The sequence below is a fragment of the Gavia stellata genome, chromosome 14 (assembly GCF_030936135.1).
Source record: "Gavia stellata isolate bGavSte3 chromosome 14, bGavSte3.hap2, whole genome shotgun sequence".
NCBI lineage: Eukaryota > Metazoa > Chordata > Aves > Gaviiformes > Gaviidae > Gavia > Gavia stellata.
In genome coordinates this window covers 18,220,592-18,237,404 of record NC_082607.1, presented here as the reverse complement: position 1 = coordinate 18,237,404, position 16,813 = coordinate 18,220,592, and the positions used below count along the sequence as shown (strand labels likewise).

The 16,813-nt window shown below is 40.8% G+C and overlaps 1 protein-coding gene across 2 annotated transcripts in view; it reads left to right on the top strand.

Moving 5' to 3' along the window:
- TENM1 (teneurin transmembrane protein 1) overlaps positions 1-16,813 on the top strand; it is a 254,046-nt gene that overhangs the window by 165,427 nt on the left and 71,806 nt on the right. For both annotated transcript variants that reach the window (XM_059824549.1, XM_059824548.1), the window contains 4 exons: positions 2,733-2,949; positions 9,923-10,042; positions 11,826-12,087; positions 14,743-15,010. In XM_059824549.1, the coding sequence (XP_059680532.1) occupies positions 2,733-2,949; positions 9,923-10,042; positions 11,826-12,087; positions 14,743-15,010 (867 nt within the window). The remainder of the gene's footprint in view (positions 1-2,732; positions 2,950-9,922; positions 10,043-11,825; positions 12,088-14,742; positions 15,011-16,813) is intronic.

Sequence of the window (16,813 nt, the reverse complement as noted above, 5' to 3'; positions counted from 1 at the left end):
CCATGTGAGCTGTTGACCAAAGCAGAGAAGAATGAGGACTCTATTAGAGGCAGCAAAGTATTTAATTGTTATTTTTATAACTATTTCTTTTCTAAGCAAATCTTCATACTCTAATATGTCTGTGACTTCACTTTTATTTCTTACATAAATAAGAGAATCAGGTCAGCTCAGCTCCCACATCTAATGGCTTGTTGACAAGGAAAAAATTAATCAAAATAGCTACTGTGGAATAAATTACTCCAAAATAGCTTCCCCATGGATACTGTTATTTTGAAATGAGTGTGCCTTTTTTCTGATTAGTGCTTATTCTGCCAGACCAAGGTTTGTCAAGTTTCCCAGGTAGACAGCAGCCAGCTTGTAGAAATTAGTACCTTCCAGAAAGTACCTTGACTCCTTGAACAAGACTTGTCACTGCCATAACCATTCCACCAGCAAAGACCAGCCCTGAATGGCTACAGCTAACCACATCAGAGCCCTCTGCAGGGGTCTTCACCAGTATAAAGCAAAAGCAAGGGATTTCAATTTCTTTATCACCTTTTCAAGTCTAATGGAATTCTTTAATATTTGCAGTCTTGGAGAATCTACTAGAAAGTTGATGCTTTTCAGTTCACTTATTAAGAATATAGAGAGTTTCATTCCTTGGACAAAAAAAGAGGAAACAATAAGAGGAGGTATTTTTTTCCTTGCAGTTCCAAGCCTGCTCTTCAGGTTTCAACCCAAAAAGGTCTTTTGTTTTTTCATCAGAACGCAATGAAAACCCCTCTGGTCCATATTGTGAACTCCGCCATCCACTTCCCGTGCGGTTTGTTTAGACTGGAGGCCCCTTATTGTTTCAGCTTACTGATTTCCCAGCGGATTTCAATAGCTTTCTAGGTTTTCCTGAATATAAAGTGACTGCTACGCTCAAAGTCAATAAACTCAACGTTGCCCTGTGAAGTTCTCCCACCGCTGGCAAATGCATGTTGTCTCCAGGACTGGGGGATGTGGAAAGAACTTCAAAGCATGCACTGACCTGTAGCTATGCCAGCTTTGCTGGATCTGAGGGTCTTAGATTATTGTTGCCCTTGGCTCGTTATCACAAAAACTAGCCTACTCCATCTGATTTCCCAGCTGCAGTAGGATAGATTTGTTAATATTTTTTTGCTTAGCCAAGCAATTACCTTGCTCAAGGTTAGGCAAGGATTTTCAGATTCCAGGAAAGCCCATTTCATTATACTTGTTTGTTCTGTAGAAGGGCTTTTGCTTTCTTTTCAAAGTGAATATTTTATGCATTATTTACTGAGCATTCGCACAGTGCAGTGTGCTCTATTGAGAAAAGAGCAGAGTTGGCTGAGGGTTGGTCTCGCGCCCATTAAAGTCAATGACAAATCTACAGCAGCTTCCCTGATAACGCAGTTTGCCCTGAGGAGGTATGGTTTTATAGGCACCAAAGCATTGGTACGAACAGAGCATGAAAAGTCAAAGCATGAAGTGAAAATATCTGACAGTATGTTGATCCTATAGCATGCCGATTTTAACACAAGGGAAATCCATACAGTGATATGATGACTCCACATTTATTCGGACCGACCTTGTTAAAAATACATAGAGATGTCTTTGTTGAAGGATACAATGCCTTAATCTTGCTTTATATGCATTAGTGTGCTTGTCAATCCAAGCAAGTTAGTGACTGCTAAGTCATAAAATGGATGTTTAAAAAGATAGTTGGACATTTTACCGTACCTTATTAAATCTGTTTCTGGTTGAGTATGTAATTTTGGCAATTGGGACGTCTAAGCTGCTGATAGAAGCAATTAAATGCCAATAGCCCAATTTTAAGTTTTATTTAGGTGCTTAATTTAGATGCACTTCAGTGCTTCACTTCTCATCATGAGCTTTGGACATTAAAGTAAATGAATTTCACCCACAAATGTTGTTGCAAGTTTGTCCATGAAGAAATGTAGATTTGTGAAAAAAGTCAATTATTTCTCCTATTTTTGATATGTGAAAATGGAGGGAGGAGGGGTAGGTTTATTTTCACTTTCCACATTTGCTTTCCTGGTGCAGACATGCATGGAGAAGACTGTATCTGTCAGGTCACTGGGATAGCACCTGCGTCAAGGTGTGTATTTGTATATCACCAATTACAAAAGGAGCGTAGCCATGATTCTGCCCTTCTTTGGATCGTTCTAGTATTGCAACCAATAAATGAAAAGGAAACATCCTAAAGCACTAATAAAAACTATTGTAGGGCTTAAAATAGAAGTCAGACAACTGTAACAAGTACCTTTTTTTACTACTGTCGTGGGGATGCTTATGAGAGTTAGGTAACGTTTCAGACTTCATTATTGCAGACTGGTTAGCAAGTGTATATTCTTCACAGGTGTGAACAGACAGTAGTGACAATAAAGGACTCGTAGAGATATCAGCTGCACAGTGTGGATCATCCACCCGTTGGACTAACAAGTATTGTGTAGTGATTTTCTTCTTCAGCCTGTTCTGCAGGCCTAGTTTGTAGGTTCTGTTTTCTCATTGTCGTGTGGGGATTTTATGAGGTGATACAGTGGTAATGACTAGAGGGAAATACCCCTCCTGGACTAAGCATGTACATTAATGCTTTATTGAATTTGAATGTGTCATAATCAGCATGCCTTCCAGTTGATTCAATACCTCCTGTGCTCTTCAGTAGTAAACACGGTGCTTTATTTTCAGAATCACTCAATGTCCTGAACTTTCCATTCTCTCTGTTTTAGATGGCTTGACAGACTGCGTAGACCCTGACTGTTGTCAGCAAAGCAATTGTTACGCAAGTCCTCTCTGCCAGGGTTCGCCTGATCCCCTTGACCTTATTCAGCACAGCCAACCGCCCTTCTCTCAGCATCCTCCAAGGCTGTTTTATGATCGAATCAGATTCCTTATTGGGAAGGAAAGCACCCATGTAATCCCAGGAGATGTCTCATTTGAGAGCAGGTGAGTTTTCTTTTAGACGAAAGACTTTTCTGAATATTGAGAACTGCAATGCAATTATTTAACCAGGAAAAAAACAGTGATACCTGGATAGCTGAGAATTCTTCACTGGTGATCAAAAAATACTTAGAAGGATAGCAAATATTTAAATCCCAACTGCTGAGGATCTTGTTTATCAGATTCTCGTTACTGCTTATCTAGTTCATAAAAGTGTCACAGCAGCAAACTCTTACTACTCTTATTAACAAGACTTTGACTGTTGTGGAAGGTAAGCTGTCTTGTACTTGTAAAATAAGTGGGGGGGAGTTCAGCCCTTTATGCTGTAGTTACATATAATGGCAGGAAGCAGAAGGACGAGTTGGATTCATATGCGTTGTATTCAGTCGCCTTTCTGCCCAATAGAATTTGGTTGGTATTTACAGTGTAATAAATTTAGCATGCGTCACTTACATATAATCCAGCTACCTAATTAACAAACTTTTTTGGTTTTACTACATGTTGATAGACCAGTGCGGCGTTTACCATTTTGTGCTGTGCATTACTCTCAAGCTGTCATGCAAACAGTAGAGTAATCTCTGAGTGTTTGTGAGATTGGCTTGCCCTTTAACAGGAGAAGACTCTGCAATAGGAAAGGGGCATTTACTTGTTCAGAAAACCTGGTAACACATATTTTCTTGAACATTTGAAATATAGGGGCACATAAGTTTTTATGCTGTAGTTCACCTGGGAAGCTATAACTTACATGCTGACAAAGAGATCCACAAATCATCCACATCACCTAACTATTACCCTGTCAACTAGGCCTATACATTAGATAAACCATGTTCCAGTAATAAGGGCATAAGAATTTTTTTATTTTCACAGTACAGTACATAGCACTTAGGTTACAACCTTGACTTCGTTCCACAGCTGCGCGCAAATTCAGTGCACTTTCTCTTTGTAACTTATTAATTTTTAATAAAGTAAATATGTAAACAGAGTCTTACTTGATCTGAAATACCTAAACGTTTAATCACTATTAATAATGTAACAGGATGTTATAAATATGTAGAACAATAGGGCATGAAAATGAACTCCATGAAAAGCACCCACCTGCCAATGGCGGGTCTCTCGGAGTGTGTCTCGCTGATGAACAGTGCCACTGCACCTGGTGCAGGGTCCTTGGCAGGCTGCATGCAGTTTAAACCAAAAGTCACCGGTGACAGATTTTCCTCATCAAAATGCCTCGCGGTGAGGTGTTTTCAGAGAGGAGGTGAGCACTCAAGTTTCCTGTACAGTGTTCTGCAACACTGCAAATGTTAGCAGCCAGATTGCACATAATCCCATCAATGTGCTTTTATAGATATAAGGAACTGATCTTTTAAAGCTATCATTGATGGGATTTAACTTGGATTTGAAAGCTTTTTCTGAGTATTTCATTTCTTTACCCTGATACCTGCCGTGCTTTGAAGAACGAAGAGCAGGAAAGGCCCCTGTGTGAGCAGCAGCCCATGGTTTGATACTTCACACCACTAAAGAATACGACTTGTACTTGCGTTGGTGCGTTGTTCACACCCCAGATATCATTTCCTTCCACGGTAGAGAAATTACTAGTTAGTTTGGTGAGATGATCATTGGGATTCAGATGAGGCTGCCCCTATCTTTGGAATCAGGGCAGTGCCTGGAGACTTGCGCGGTGCCATGTCTCCTGGGTTTTGTCAACAGTAATCTAAAATGTACTGGGCACCCCGAGGAGTTCATCAGTCCACACTTTGCTTGATCCTCAGGTCTTCCAGGCTATTGAAAAATTGCTCATCCATAAGTCAAATATTATTAAAAACTGCCAGAATTTTCCTCGAGGGTGACAGATAAGCAGAGTCGCAGAAGGAGGCAATGGCTTAGCTGTGCTGCCTCTGTTCAGAAATCTTCCTCTGACATTGTCAATCTGACTGTCATCTAGTGTCTGTTCTTCTCCTGGGAATTAAGATTACTGGAAAAAAATATAGAAAGACAACTGTTACTACAGTAAAAAAAATCAGAAATCTGTGATCCTGCCTATCTGGTACAGACCAAAGAATGCTTGGGGGGTTTTAATCTCCTTTTGGCTGTTGCTGAAGAGGATGTGTCCGGGCAGATGATATGAACTCATGGCTGCCTGCAATGCCACTTATTTTATAGCGCTGGTGGTTCAACAAGAAATGTTGGAAGGATTGGTTGAAATAGTGGCATTCATTTGTTTCAGAGCACTGGCATCCGTTCCCATTGCTGCTCAAATTTTGCAATGCCCTATCTGCCTTCCCCCCCTTTGCAAGAAGTTTCTGAGACCATTGGGAGGACTAAGGAAGAAACATCCACCCAGGGTTTTCAGTCTTCAGATTCAAATGACATTGTGCAGTGTTTTACTGCACTGTAGGTCAGTGGAACTCCAATATGGGTGATGTTTGCATCAATCTCGCTGTGGATAAAGCTGAAGCGATGTTGAATAGATTTGGGAAATCTATCAAAAAATGGTGAAGATTATCTCCATCCTTCAGACTGAAAGTGTTTGGTCTCTGCCATATCCAGGCATTTTCATCATCTGAAATACTAAAATCGGTTGTTCTAACGACTGCTGGGGCATCTATCCTTTCGCATTTGCATCTTAGACTTTAGCTTAGATCTAATTTTTAAACATTTGCCTTCTACAAAGCAGTCAGGGTGTTGCGTTGAGCCATGGCTAAATACAACACCAAAATTAAGGAGCGAAATGTTTTCAAAACATATTTTGCTTTCTATTATGTCGAAGCTATGTCATTTGTACAGGGTTTTTACAAACTCCCAACTTAACCTGTGCCATGCTGAAAGGCAGATTAGACACATTCTGAATAAATGGAAATGTACTTGCTTACATCAGGAGTGGTTTTGACCTTCTGCATGTAGCAGGGTGTAGCAGATTAAAATGTTTTTATCAACTTCTGTTCTCAGGAAGATTTTTAGCTTGTTTCTTTGCCGAATGTTTTTAATGCATGCTGCTGGCAAGCTATTTGACTCGCTGCAAATTGCCTACAAAAAGGGTCCAGTGTATGGTAGTGAATTAATTACCCTTCAAAGGCTGCTTACAGAAACATTGTCAGCAGGAAGAAATGAATGTACCTTACTAGCCTTTAGCTTAATTTCTCTGATTGAAGATTTTCATCAGAAATGTAATACAGTAAATGACATCTTCTGATAATGTGACACTTGGAAATTCACAAGTTGCTTGACAGAGTTCCACATCTGAGCCTAATGTCTCAGCCTGAGGTGCTCAGAGAAATTGGCAACTTAACACACAAAACAAAAGCAAAAAAATAGCAGATAAGTAGCAGTAGAGCAAGGCAGAATGGTGGTAGCATAATAAAATGCTTTACAAGTAGTGAAAGAATGCATCTGGAATTTTAAACTACTATTTATGTTTTACATTAGAGATGTCAAATAAACTGCCTGACAGCAGAGAGCTGAGACCCGCAGAGCTGAGATCCTCAGTTACACGTGGAATGACCCATGAAGCATTGACAGAGAAATCCTACTTCTTTTAGGCCACCTGCAACCCGTGGGAATCTCTGCTCTCTCTCAAAAAGCCAACTGCTCCCTCTGGAGTTGCAGATTTAGTACAGCTTGCCAGGGGACTAGAAACATTTTTAATGCATTTGAAAACACTAAGGCAGCTTATCAGGGACATGTTCCTTCCCAGCTCCTCCAAATTAGAAAAGACATTTTTGCACTTACTCTGGAGTTAAAACAACTTGGACAGCCTTAGTCCAAGGTTATGCAATCGTTGCAAGTAGGTGACTGTCGGACAGGTAGTATGAGTTATTATTCCCCGTGAGAAAGAAAAGCAGGCCAGTCACAAGTGTGTAGAATAAATCTTAGAGGCAGAGAATAGAAGAGGGACATACAGCACATTGAGGAGGCATAATGATCTTTAGAGGTTTCTCTGTTAAAATTAAGAAAAGCACTGAGTGGTAGCAAGGTCCACAGCTCATCTGGAAAGAGGGTGGATGTTGAAGCAAGGAAGCGTGAAGTGGCAGTTGAGTATGAAGTGACATCACCACAGGGAACACGCTCTAAAAGCTCTGGTAAGGAAAGGAATTGAGGTCTTCTGCAAGCAGCAAAGCTGCAGGGAACCTGCACGCCAGCATGCCTCCGGACATGGTGGTCCACTTTGTGAGCTGTCGAGGCACTGGGAAAGGAGGGAGAACCTGCTGCAAACGGGGGGGTTATTTGTTACCTCCCCGAGCCTTTGCGGTTAGTGCTGGTCATAAAGTAACTGAAAAATGTTTTCACACCTGCAGTAAATGCAAAAATTAAAACTAGTTCTGATCAAACACTTAGTCAGAGATTTAGTAGGCGCTGGTAATTCAAGAAGCAGCCAGAGAGTAGAAGACTCTTCAGCTTAGAGTAGGTAATAAAAAGACAGTAAATAATGAGGACAAATGTAGCAACACAGAGGCAAGCTTAGAACATTCAAAATCTAAAAGATGGCAAAGACAGTTCAATACAGATAAATGTAGAATAATGAGGTTTATGAGTCTTTATTACATACTGTAAATGTGTGTGGCTTGTAAAATACGACGAATAAAAAAGGAGCATGTTGAAAGATAAGTCTCTTAATATTATTTATGAATAATGAGAAGTAAAGTGAATGAGTAGAGGAAAGAAAGGCTATGTATGAAATGACGACTTTGATGAGTTGTTATCGCACAAATCTGTGTGCTTGATAAAATATGAGGACAGAGTAGAGTCAGAAGACAGGTCTGTGTGGAATGAACAAACAGGAGTACGAGAATAATGTACTGAATGATGATGACTCTTAGGGGTCTCTCTCTCTCACACCAATGTGTGTTGTAAATATATGGAGTGAACTAATAACGGGATTAGGAGAGGAAAGGCAGGTCTGTTGATGTTAGAAATATGAGAAAATAGAAACCGGTATTTTCTGCTCTGACAAATCAAAGAGTAATTGAACCTGGCTGTTCTGTTGAGTGAGTCTTGTGAGTCTGTTGAGACACACAAGAGCTTGATTGCCTTCAGTGGAGCAGCAGGTTAGTTAATGTAGAAAACGAAAAGGTGGTAAATCAGAACTCTGTTTTGCATACTGGCAGTAATGCAGCCTCTCCCACCCCTCTGGGATTTATCAGCATCTTTGCTGAAAATCAGCATCCTTCTATGTCCTGGGAGCATGGAATTCCTATTAGCAACTGTGGTGAATGGCGTACTCGCAAAGGGGTTAATTTTTACCAGTTGCATTTTCTCAGGCCATAGTCAGACGGGTTTGATGATATCATAGCGATAAATTAGTGTCCTGTCGAGTGGCTTTGGAGAATGGGATCCTATGAAACAAGTCAGAATTTTCAGAAATTTATGGTCTTCAATTTGTGCATATGATTTCATTGGATCGTGATCAATTAATCTCTCAAGGAATGTTTTTTAACTTCATATATAGACTCCTAAATAACTTTCATCTGAGGAGCTATTAAGCTTTTCCTTTACATTACATATTCACTGTGCAAAGGTAGGATGTATGTGTCTGTTGAGGTCTACCGTGAACTTTCAAATTGAGAGAGAAACATAACAATGTCTAAATCTATGCTTATTGTTTATATTGAGTAATTAATGCTGGTTACCTTTATAAGTATTCTATTGGGTTTGACCCTAAATGTCTTGACATTATCAAAAGACTTCTGCATACACTGTTCACTTCGTTATGTGAAACCACAGTTCCAGGAAATTTGTGCAATTGTATCGTTAGATGCCAAGACCTGGATCTGTTCAGCCAGTGGAGGTATACTAATGTAGCGTACCTGACGGCACGGGGCAAGATACTGAAAGGTGTTTCAGCGGAATGTAGCTGTGTCAGCCCTTCGAAAATCCCACTAGGTCCTAATCTGCACCGTGAGGGTATTTTACATCTTATTCCTCATCCTTAATGAGACTTGTCTCCTTTACGTTTTAGTCTTTAAATACATAAAAGGCTCAAGCTAAGAAAAAGAGAGTAATTTCTTCACCATTTCTGTGGCTAGGGTGAAAGTAATGGTCTTAAAGGGCAGCAGTGGAGGTTCAAATTAGACAATAGGAAAAACTTGCCATGAGTAAAGTACTCGTACAGAAGCATTGGAATGGGTTACTTGGTAAGGTTATAGAGTTAGACAAGCGTCTGTCTGGAGTAATGTAGGTATAGTTGATCTTACCTGAGGCAAAGGAACGGACAAGATAAAGTCTTGTATTTCCTTTCAGCTCTCATTTTCTATGATTCTGTGATCCTGTTAGCCTCCGATTAGACCCACTTAGTAATGAGTTCACTTTCCTGTCCATTGACTTTGATGCGTTCTGCTGTGCTGCCCTATTCCAACCTCTTTACTGGAATGGGAAGATTTTTATGCTGGAAAGTGGGTGCAAGCCCAACATATCCCAGAGGGAATTTAAAAGGGCATAACATGTGGCAGGAGATTGAGAAAAATGTGTGTTACACTTGATTAGGCACTCTCTGAATTTACCTATATAACTTTCTGAAGTTCACTGAAGACCATGTGTCTCACTGCTGCCTTATCGCATTAGTTCAGCTTTTTTCTAATAGACAGCAATGCCCTATTCTTAGCAGCAGAGAATGAGGTTTCATTCTCCCCTTTCACAAATCATCACCCCCTAGAACTGCAGCAAGCTAAATCACGCTATCAATGAAACCTTTGCAGTGCTATTCAATGGCAGAACAAATGGTATCCTGAAATATAGCCGGAAATGGAAATATATTCTTGATATACCAGTGATTCACGGGAGAGTCTGTGTGTCGTCTTCATGAGATAATGGTCTTTCAAATCAATCTTTTGGGCTTGTTTGAATTTTCATTCAAAATCAATAGTCACAATGATATCGGAGTAGTTCTGTCTGTCTGGGACAGAAGTATAGCAGAGTTTCTGAAATCAAGGCCCTTCTCACCCTCCTGATGTGTCTAACATGTTGCCTTCTACTCTTTTTGTTGCAGACGGGCATGTGTCATTCGAGGCCAGGTGGTAGCAATAGATGGAACACCTTTGGTTGGAGTGAATGTCAGTTTTCTGCACCACAATGAGTACGGATACACCATCAGTCGACAAGATGGAAGGTCAGACTTTCATGTGTGGTCTTTCACTGGTTTAGGTTTGTATAGTTAGGGCCGTCTACCACCTTCTACTCATGTGCCAAATTTTCATAGACATCACTGTTCATGGTGTGGATTGAGGACGGCATCTGGCCATCTGGCTCTGGGAGCAAATTTAGTTTTTCTAATGGTAAAGGGTGGTAAAGGGACTAAAGAAGAAAGAGAAGAGGAAAAAACCTGAACAGCAACAAGTTTACAGTGATATTCAAACACCTGGAGTCAAAATGTGACAGTACTGCTGTAACAGCACCTTCTTGACATTTGAATATTTTCACTAGTCAGGTTTTCCAGAGAATTCCCTGTCTTCCCTCTTTTTTTCTGTTGTTAAGTGTGAATCTTCCAAGTAGTTTATTGAGGTGTCAATGAAGTTAACTCATTTAGTTGATCACCTGAGCCACACAAGTAGAAGTGAGGCCAGACTCTTTCCAGAGCCAAAATGGTTAAACTGCTATTCCACAACAGTCCTGAGCAATCCTGGCTTCCCCTTCTTCCCCGCCTTGTAGGGCTGAGTTCAGTTCTCAAAGACAGATGACGTTCCTATATTTTCCACATTGCACTCCAGGGTTGGCCATCCATTTGCAATAGGGTCATGATTTTCTCCTGAACTTGTATTAAGCTGCTAAGGGCAGTTTAAGACTTCATCTTCCTTGGCTGTGTTGGGAATGACAAGAAATCAGAAGCTATCTTCCAACAGGGAAAGAGTGTAATTTGTCACTGTTTCCCCAGTTGTTGTTTTTTTTGTTCAGCTTTGTCAATTTATAAAAGTAAGGAGCATGCATATTTATTTTACCTCAGTTTATTGACTTTCAAATCGCACTACTGAAAGTTAGTAATTATCATTTCCTCTTTAAGCTAGCCTGGATAAAGTTGTTGCATTAAAATATGCTACCTGTATTTCCCTGTGAATGTAATGGGTGTCATTTGGGAAATGTGATGAGATATGCATAATTAAGTTTGACTTCTTATCACAGTTTGTTACCATCAAAAGCCTCCATAATAGATGCATTCAATAATACAGCGAGTGAAGTATCTATTTACATATTACCTTGTGTTGCCTGACTATGGATGTTGGAAACTCAGGAAATTGCAACTCTATATCGTGCCTTCTATGTCCCACTGTTTTGCATCCCAGATATGCCAAAGGTTCTTCACAATAGCTCCCAGAGGATCACCTGCCTTATGTACAAGAGCTGATTCAGTTCTCAGTGCAATTAATCTGCATCTTACCCAAAAATTTCATATCCTGCACAGAGGGGTTTCCTGCTCAGTGTACTAAACCTGTTCCTCCTGCTACTTTTAGAAAAAGGGAAAAGGATATGTTAATAGACAAAAGGCCTAACAGGCTTTAAGACTTCTTATTCTGCACGCTCTACCTGCCTAGATTATGAGTAGCATCTCTTTTCTGGGCTAGGAATTTCTTTTCATATAAAGCAAAGTAACTGGGTCCGCACTTTTGTTATAGACGACTCATTAGTATCGATTTTAGTTGATAAATAGAGGGGAGATAGGCCAAGTAACAGTGAAGTACTGTGCCTTGCTATCGATGCGTACAGGGAGAAAGCACAGAGAAGTAAAACTTCTTTGTGACTAGCAAGGTGACGCCGGGAAGGTACACTTGAATGATTTCACTTAGTAAATTCAGGGCTGTAATGAGCAACATAAAGTTTTTGTTTGCGATGCATTGAAAGTTGTGGTAATGGGATGATAAAACAATAAGAAACAAAGCGTTTTGTTTTCTCTGTTCCAGTTTTGACCTTGTGGCTGTTGGAGGCATCTCTGTCACTCTAGTTTTTGACAGATCTCCTTTCATATCTGAAAAAAGGACACTTTGGTTGCCTTGGAATAGATTTATCATCGTAGACAAAGTTGTAATGCAAAGAACAGAGTCGGACACACCATCTTGTGACATCAGTAGTTTTATCAGCCCAAATCCAATTGTACTCCCTTCGCCCTTGACAGCATTTGGAGGGTCCTGTCCCGAAAGAGGAACCGTTATTCCAGAGCTACAGGTAATGAAAAGTCTTTCAGATTAACAATTTGTTCAGTTGCAGAACAAGTTCTAGACAATTTTAGAAGGTGATACCAAGTAGTGAGCAATTAACTGCTGTGATGTTATTCACTTATCAGAATGACACCGATGCATATCTCTTAGTACTGTTTCACAAGATGCTTTTCTCTCTTTTTTTTTTCTTTCTTTGTTTTTTGATAATATTTTAAGGTGCTTTATTTCTTACCTCCAAGTAGAAGAAAGTGAGGAGTCCTAACGTGATTTATTATTGAAATCCTGATTTATTTCCTGTGATGCACAAAACCATTCCTAGGTTACAGATAAACAGTACAGCTTCCCCATACACCAACGTGAGACATGACCCAACGTGCTTTGAAGACTGCTAGGGATGTTTCATCCGTTCACATCTTCTAGTTCTTTACGATGGCATCTCCAGCTGTGTTTTAGCTTCTTGGGTTTTATTACTTTCTTTCCAAGGTAGAACAATTTTAACATGATATCTAGGATTGTTTTTATTTAAATGTCTTTATTCCTGATACTCCCTTAAGTGTTTTGAAGCAATTTCTAATTAACCTTGTATTTAACTGTTCTTTTATTTGGGACTTAAAAGAGGTTGTATGAGTTGAACACCCAACAAAGTACAATTAAACAGGTTTCAGATCATGTTAACCCCCATAATTTTTAGTACGTTGTTTGACCAGTTAGAGTTCAAGCAATAAGGCCTCTCTTGGGTTCTCTTAATTTCACTGAGCAAGCCTGGAAGATATTTTGGTGGCTACCTGTAGACATGAATATTTCCAACCTTTTCTCTTTTTCTCTTAAAAGTGTTGCTGCTGATTAAGAGCCTTTATTCTACATGTAAGAGACCTCTGATTGAACTCAATTATGTCTAAACATCTCCATAACTCTTAAAAACATTATCATGTTTCAGCCAGTTGATGGCCATAGTGTTGCTTCACAGAACATACTAAGTGAAACTAATGAACATAAATTAAGGATAACTGATGAACACTAGTAAGAAAAAACTGGGTCACATTACTCCACATGAGGTATTCCTGGGTCTTCTTTAAACAGCAAGGTACCCAAAGATGTGGTCTACTCAGAGAGAAACTGCCCCCGGTCCTTTTTTTGTCACGGGAGGGTCCTTACAGTGTTAAGTTTCATTGTACAGTACTGGGAAATGAACAAAAAGTAACCCAGAATAATAGGGGAAGGAGATATATTAGCATGTATTAAAGCATGAATATTTCTTCCTGCTTTTCTATTAAAAAATGAGAAGAGATGTCAGCTGTATGACAGAGGGGGCAGCTGGGATGTCAGCAGGAAAGAAGGGGAACACTGCAAATCAGGAACAATAAAGGGAGCAGGATTTCCCTGGCAACGCTACATTTCATATGTCGAAACGACAAGTGCTGGCAAGCCTCCAGCTGTACTGCAGCAATCCGATGACAGTGATACTCTTGCAATGTGTAAATAAAATTGTTTTGAAAGCGAAGTAATCTATTGTTAAACAAGAAAAATTGAAAAGCTGGGGGATATAAACAAAAGGGTTTGTATTTTTCCAGGCTTGATGAATTTAACATTGTGACAGGTTGGCTTGTTATTACGGAAGTACACTAAAATCGTTAACCTTATTAAGCACAGTCTAGTTTTCAGTGGCTTTTGAGTGACTGCAGTGGCACCCTCCAAGGAGCCGCTCTCTTCTCTTGCCTGCTCTTCCTCACAGTCTGTCCCAGAAGAGCGCCTTTCTCTCGGGAGATCACAAGAGCTAAATCCCTTTTTGTAGCTCCAAGGCCCACATCATTCAAAAGGTCAAGGCCAAGTGTCCTTTTTTCCCCTCGCAAGCTCTCGCCGTCTTTGCAGTCCTTCTAGTTGCTGAGGGCTTATCTTCACCGCAGCCAGGAATTGATACTCCCCCACAGTGGGCATGTCCAAGCCAGCTTTAATCCAAGTGATTCCAACAGCGGCGCTGACAGCAGCGCCGTGGGATTTGAACTCTGTTGCACACCCTGGGGACTTACCTGTTAGCTAGATGACTCTGACGCCCAGACTGTTTCATCTTCACTGCCGTGCGTCCCCAGCTAGCTTGTTAGGTTTCTTATGCCGTGCCTTCGGATGCCATGTCCCTTCTTGCTGAAGCTTAGCCTGCTGCAGGCAATTCTGCACGCAAGATGGTTCAGCAGGAAGGTTTATTTTCGTTCTTAGGTCTCCCCAAGTTGGAGTTATTCCCTCCAAAGCAGGATAGTATCTTCAAATCATAATGTAATATATAAAGTGTGTGTGTATTTGAAAAAAGTTTTTAATTGTACTCTGGTTAAGAACACTCGTTAAGTAAACCAAATAATAAAGCCAAGGTAAGCTGTAGAGCTCAGATGTGTGAACATGTCCACGGAGATCGAGTAAAGCATTAGAGGAAGAGGCTCTTTATCACAACAGCCAGACCGCCGTCCAGTAAGTCGGCAAAGCAGTTGCCAGTGTTGGACATTTTGTAAGATGCCTGGCTGCTGCATTGCTGAAATAAACACAGAGGACATCAGTGGTTTAGGTGGTGCTGTGTTAACATCATGATTGTGGAAGGTAAATCAAGCACCTGTTGATGATATTATAATTTTGCATTTTTCTTGGCTGTAGATATAACGATGTGTTTTTTTCCAAGGTGGTCCAGGAGGAAATCCCAATTCCCTCGAGTTTTGTGAAGTTGAGTTATCTCAGCAGTCGAACGCCAGGGTATAAAACTTTGCTGCGCCTTATTTTGACACACACAACCGTCCCTTCTGGAATGACAAAAGTCCATCTGATAGTTGCTGTTGAAGGACGTTTGCTTCAGAAATGGTTTCCTGCTGCAGCCAATTTGGTCTACACATTTTCCTGGAATAAGACCGATATATATGGACAGAAGGTTTCTGGTCTGGCCGAGGCTATGGGTATGTAGAATCACCTTCATGTAAGCAGAAAGCACTCACACACATCAAGCCAGGAAAATAAGGCTTATAAATCTTGTTGCTGCACTTACATTCTTTTAAATCAAATGCCTCTTTAGCTGAAGTGACTCTCATGATTTCCTAAGAACATTTATTTTCTTGTTCCTCCAATGTCATCTTTCTAATTTAATCAATTTGAAAATCCCCTTTTCCCGTGGAGGATGGTTATGTACTAACGGCATTACATTCAGCTGTCTTTGTTTTTGAATGTTACTTTGAATATGACCTTTGGTGTGTCATTGTTTCTGTCATTTTTTGGCTGTGACATTTAAAATGTCGGTTCCACTTAGGGTTTACAAAATTCTAACTTTTAGGCATCCTTTCTTACTACATTTCACGTCCCCAACAGTTAAAACTTCTTGATTTGTTGTTTAAAGATGTTTATATGAAAATGGTCATGTTTCGTAGGCTTTCTTTACCAAGCAGCACAAGCAGCTATTCTGAGAATTGCTACAGAAGTGCTGTCTGTGCAAATACATTTTATTTAGCCAGCCATTTTTTTCATTAATTTCATGATTTGGTTTTTAAAAGGCTTGCTATTTTTTTAATTGAATTTGGGGTTATGTTGCCTAATGGACTAATCTTATAGATACTTTCCATTAAGTTTATTTACCTAACCAGCGAAGCTTAGTATCGTGAATAAGCCCTATTCACTTCCTTAGCAGTTTTGTTCTGCTATTTAAGTCAGGGGAATTATAGCAAGCAGCATTGGCAGGATCGGGCTATAAAACAAGAGTAGCAAGGGCTACATGGAGGCACCTACCCTCGCGAGGAACGTGCCTCACTCACATTTTCACACATGAAAATGCTGTTCTGAGAGGCATCCAGAAGCTCTCTTCGGGACCTGCTGTGTTGTCCACACAGGCAGCGTGCCTGCAAATTGGCCGGTGCAAAGCCAAAAGGTGCCATCCAGGCTAACGCAAGCCCTGCAACTCCCAGAGCATCTAGTGCGTGACTGTTACCACGTGCTCCCAGCCAGGCAGTCTGCGAGGCAGCTGCGTGGAAAGGCGATGGGAGAGAGGAGGATGATAGCACTTTCCAAGTCATTTCTGCTTAGAGAATGACGCATAACCATTGGTGTCCACGAAGGGTTATGAGACCAAAATGCGGAGTGTGATTTACATCATGTGGTGCACATAGGAATATATGAGAAAACAAGGAGCTTATTCTAGGGCTGCGGTCCCACAGTCTTCTTCAACCGATGCAACTGCAGGCTGCTGCCAGAAGGGACGTTCCCACCTTCTCTCCTTACCCCTGGGCCACCACTCACATTCATTTGATCATTAAATGAGCCAGATCAGGAACAAATGCAGCTGAAGACTGAAGCAACCAGAAAGTAAGTGATAAATTTTCAGCTTCATTAGTTTCCTGATCTGCTATGAATGCTAGTGCAGAAGCGCAGGTCTTCTCATTCCAGCCGTAGTTTCCACATTACGTTGTCCTAAAGTGATCACAACTCCACCCTTAGCACAAGGTGTCCCGAATTGCCGCATCATCTATCGTATCTGCATCTGATCTACCACACCTGGCTCACATCTGCAGAAGGGTGGACAACTGTTCGAAAGGGTCGGTCAGCTGCTGGCACTGGCACCAGAGAGGGCTCTGAACGTCCCAGGTATGGCGCGTGGTGGGGAGCAGGAGTGCACTTTTCGGCCCATCTGTCTCATGAAACCTCCTTGTTAGGGGGCAAACCCAGCCCTAGCCCATTACAGATACAGATTCCTGCTTGTGTTTTGCAGTCAGGGA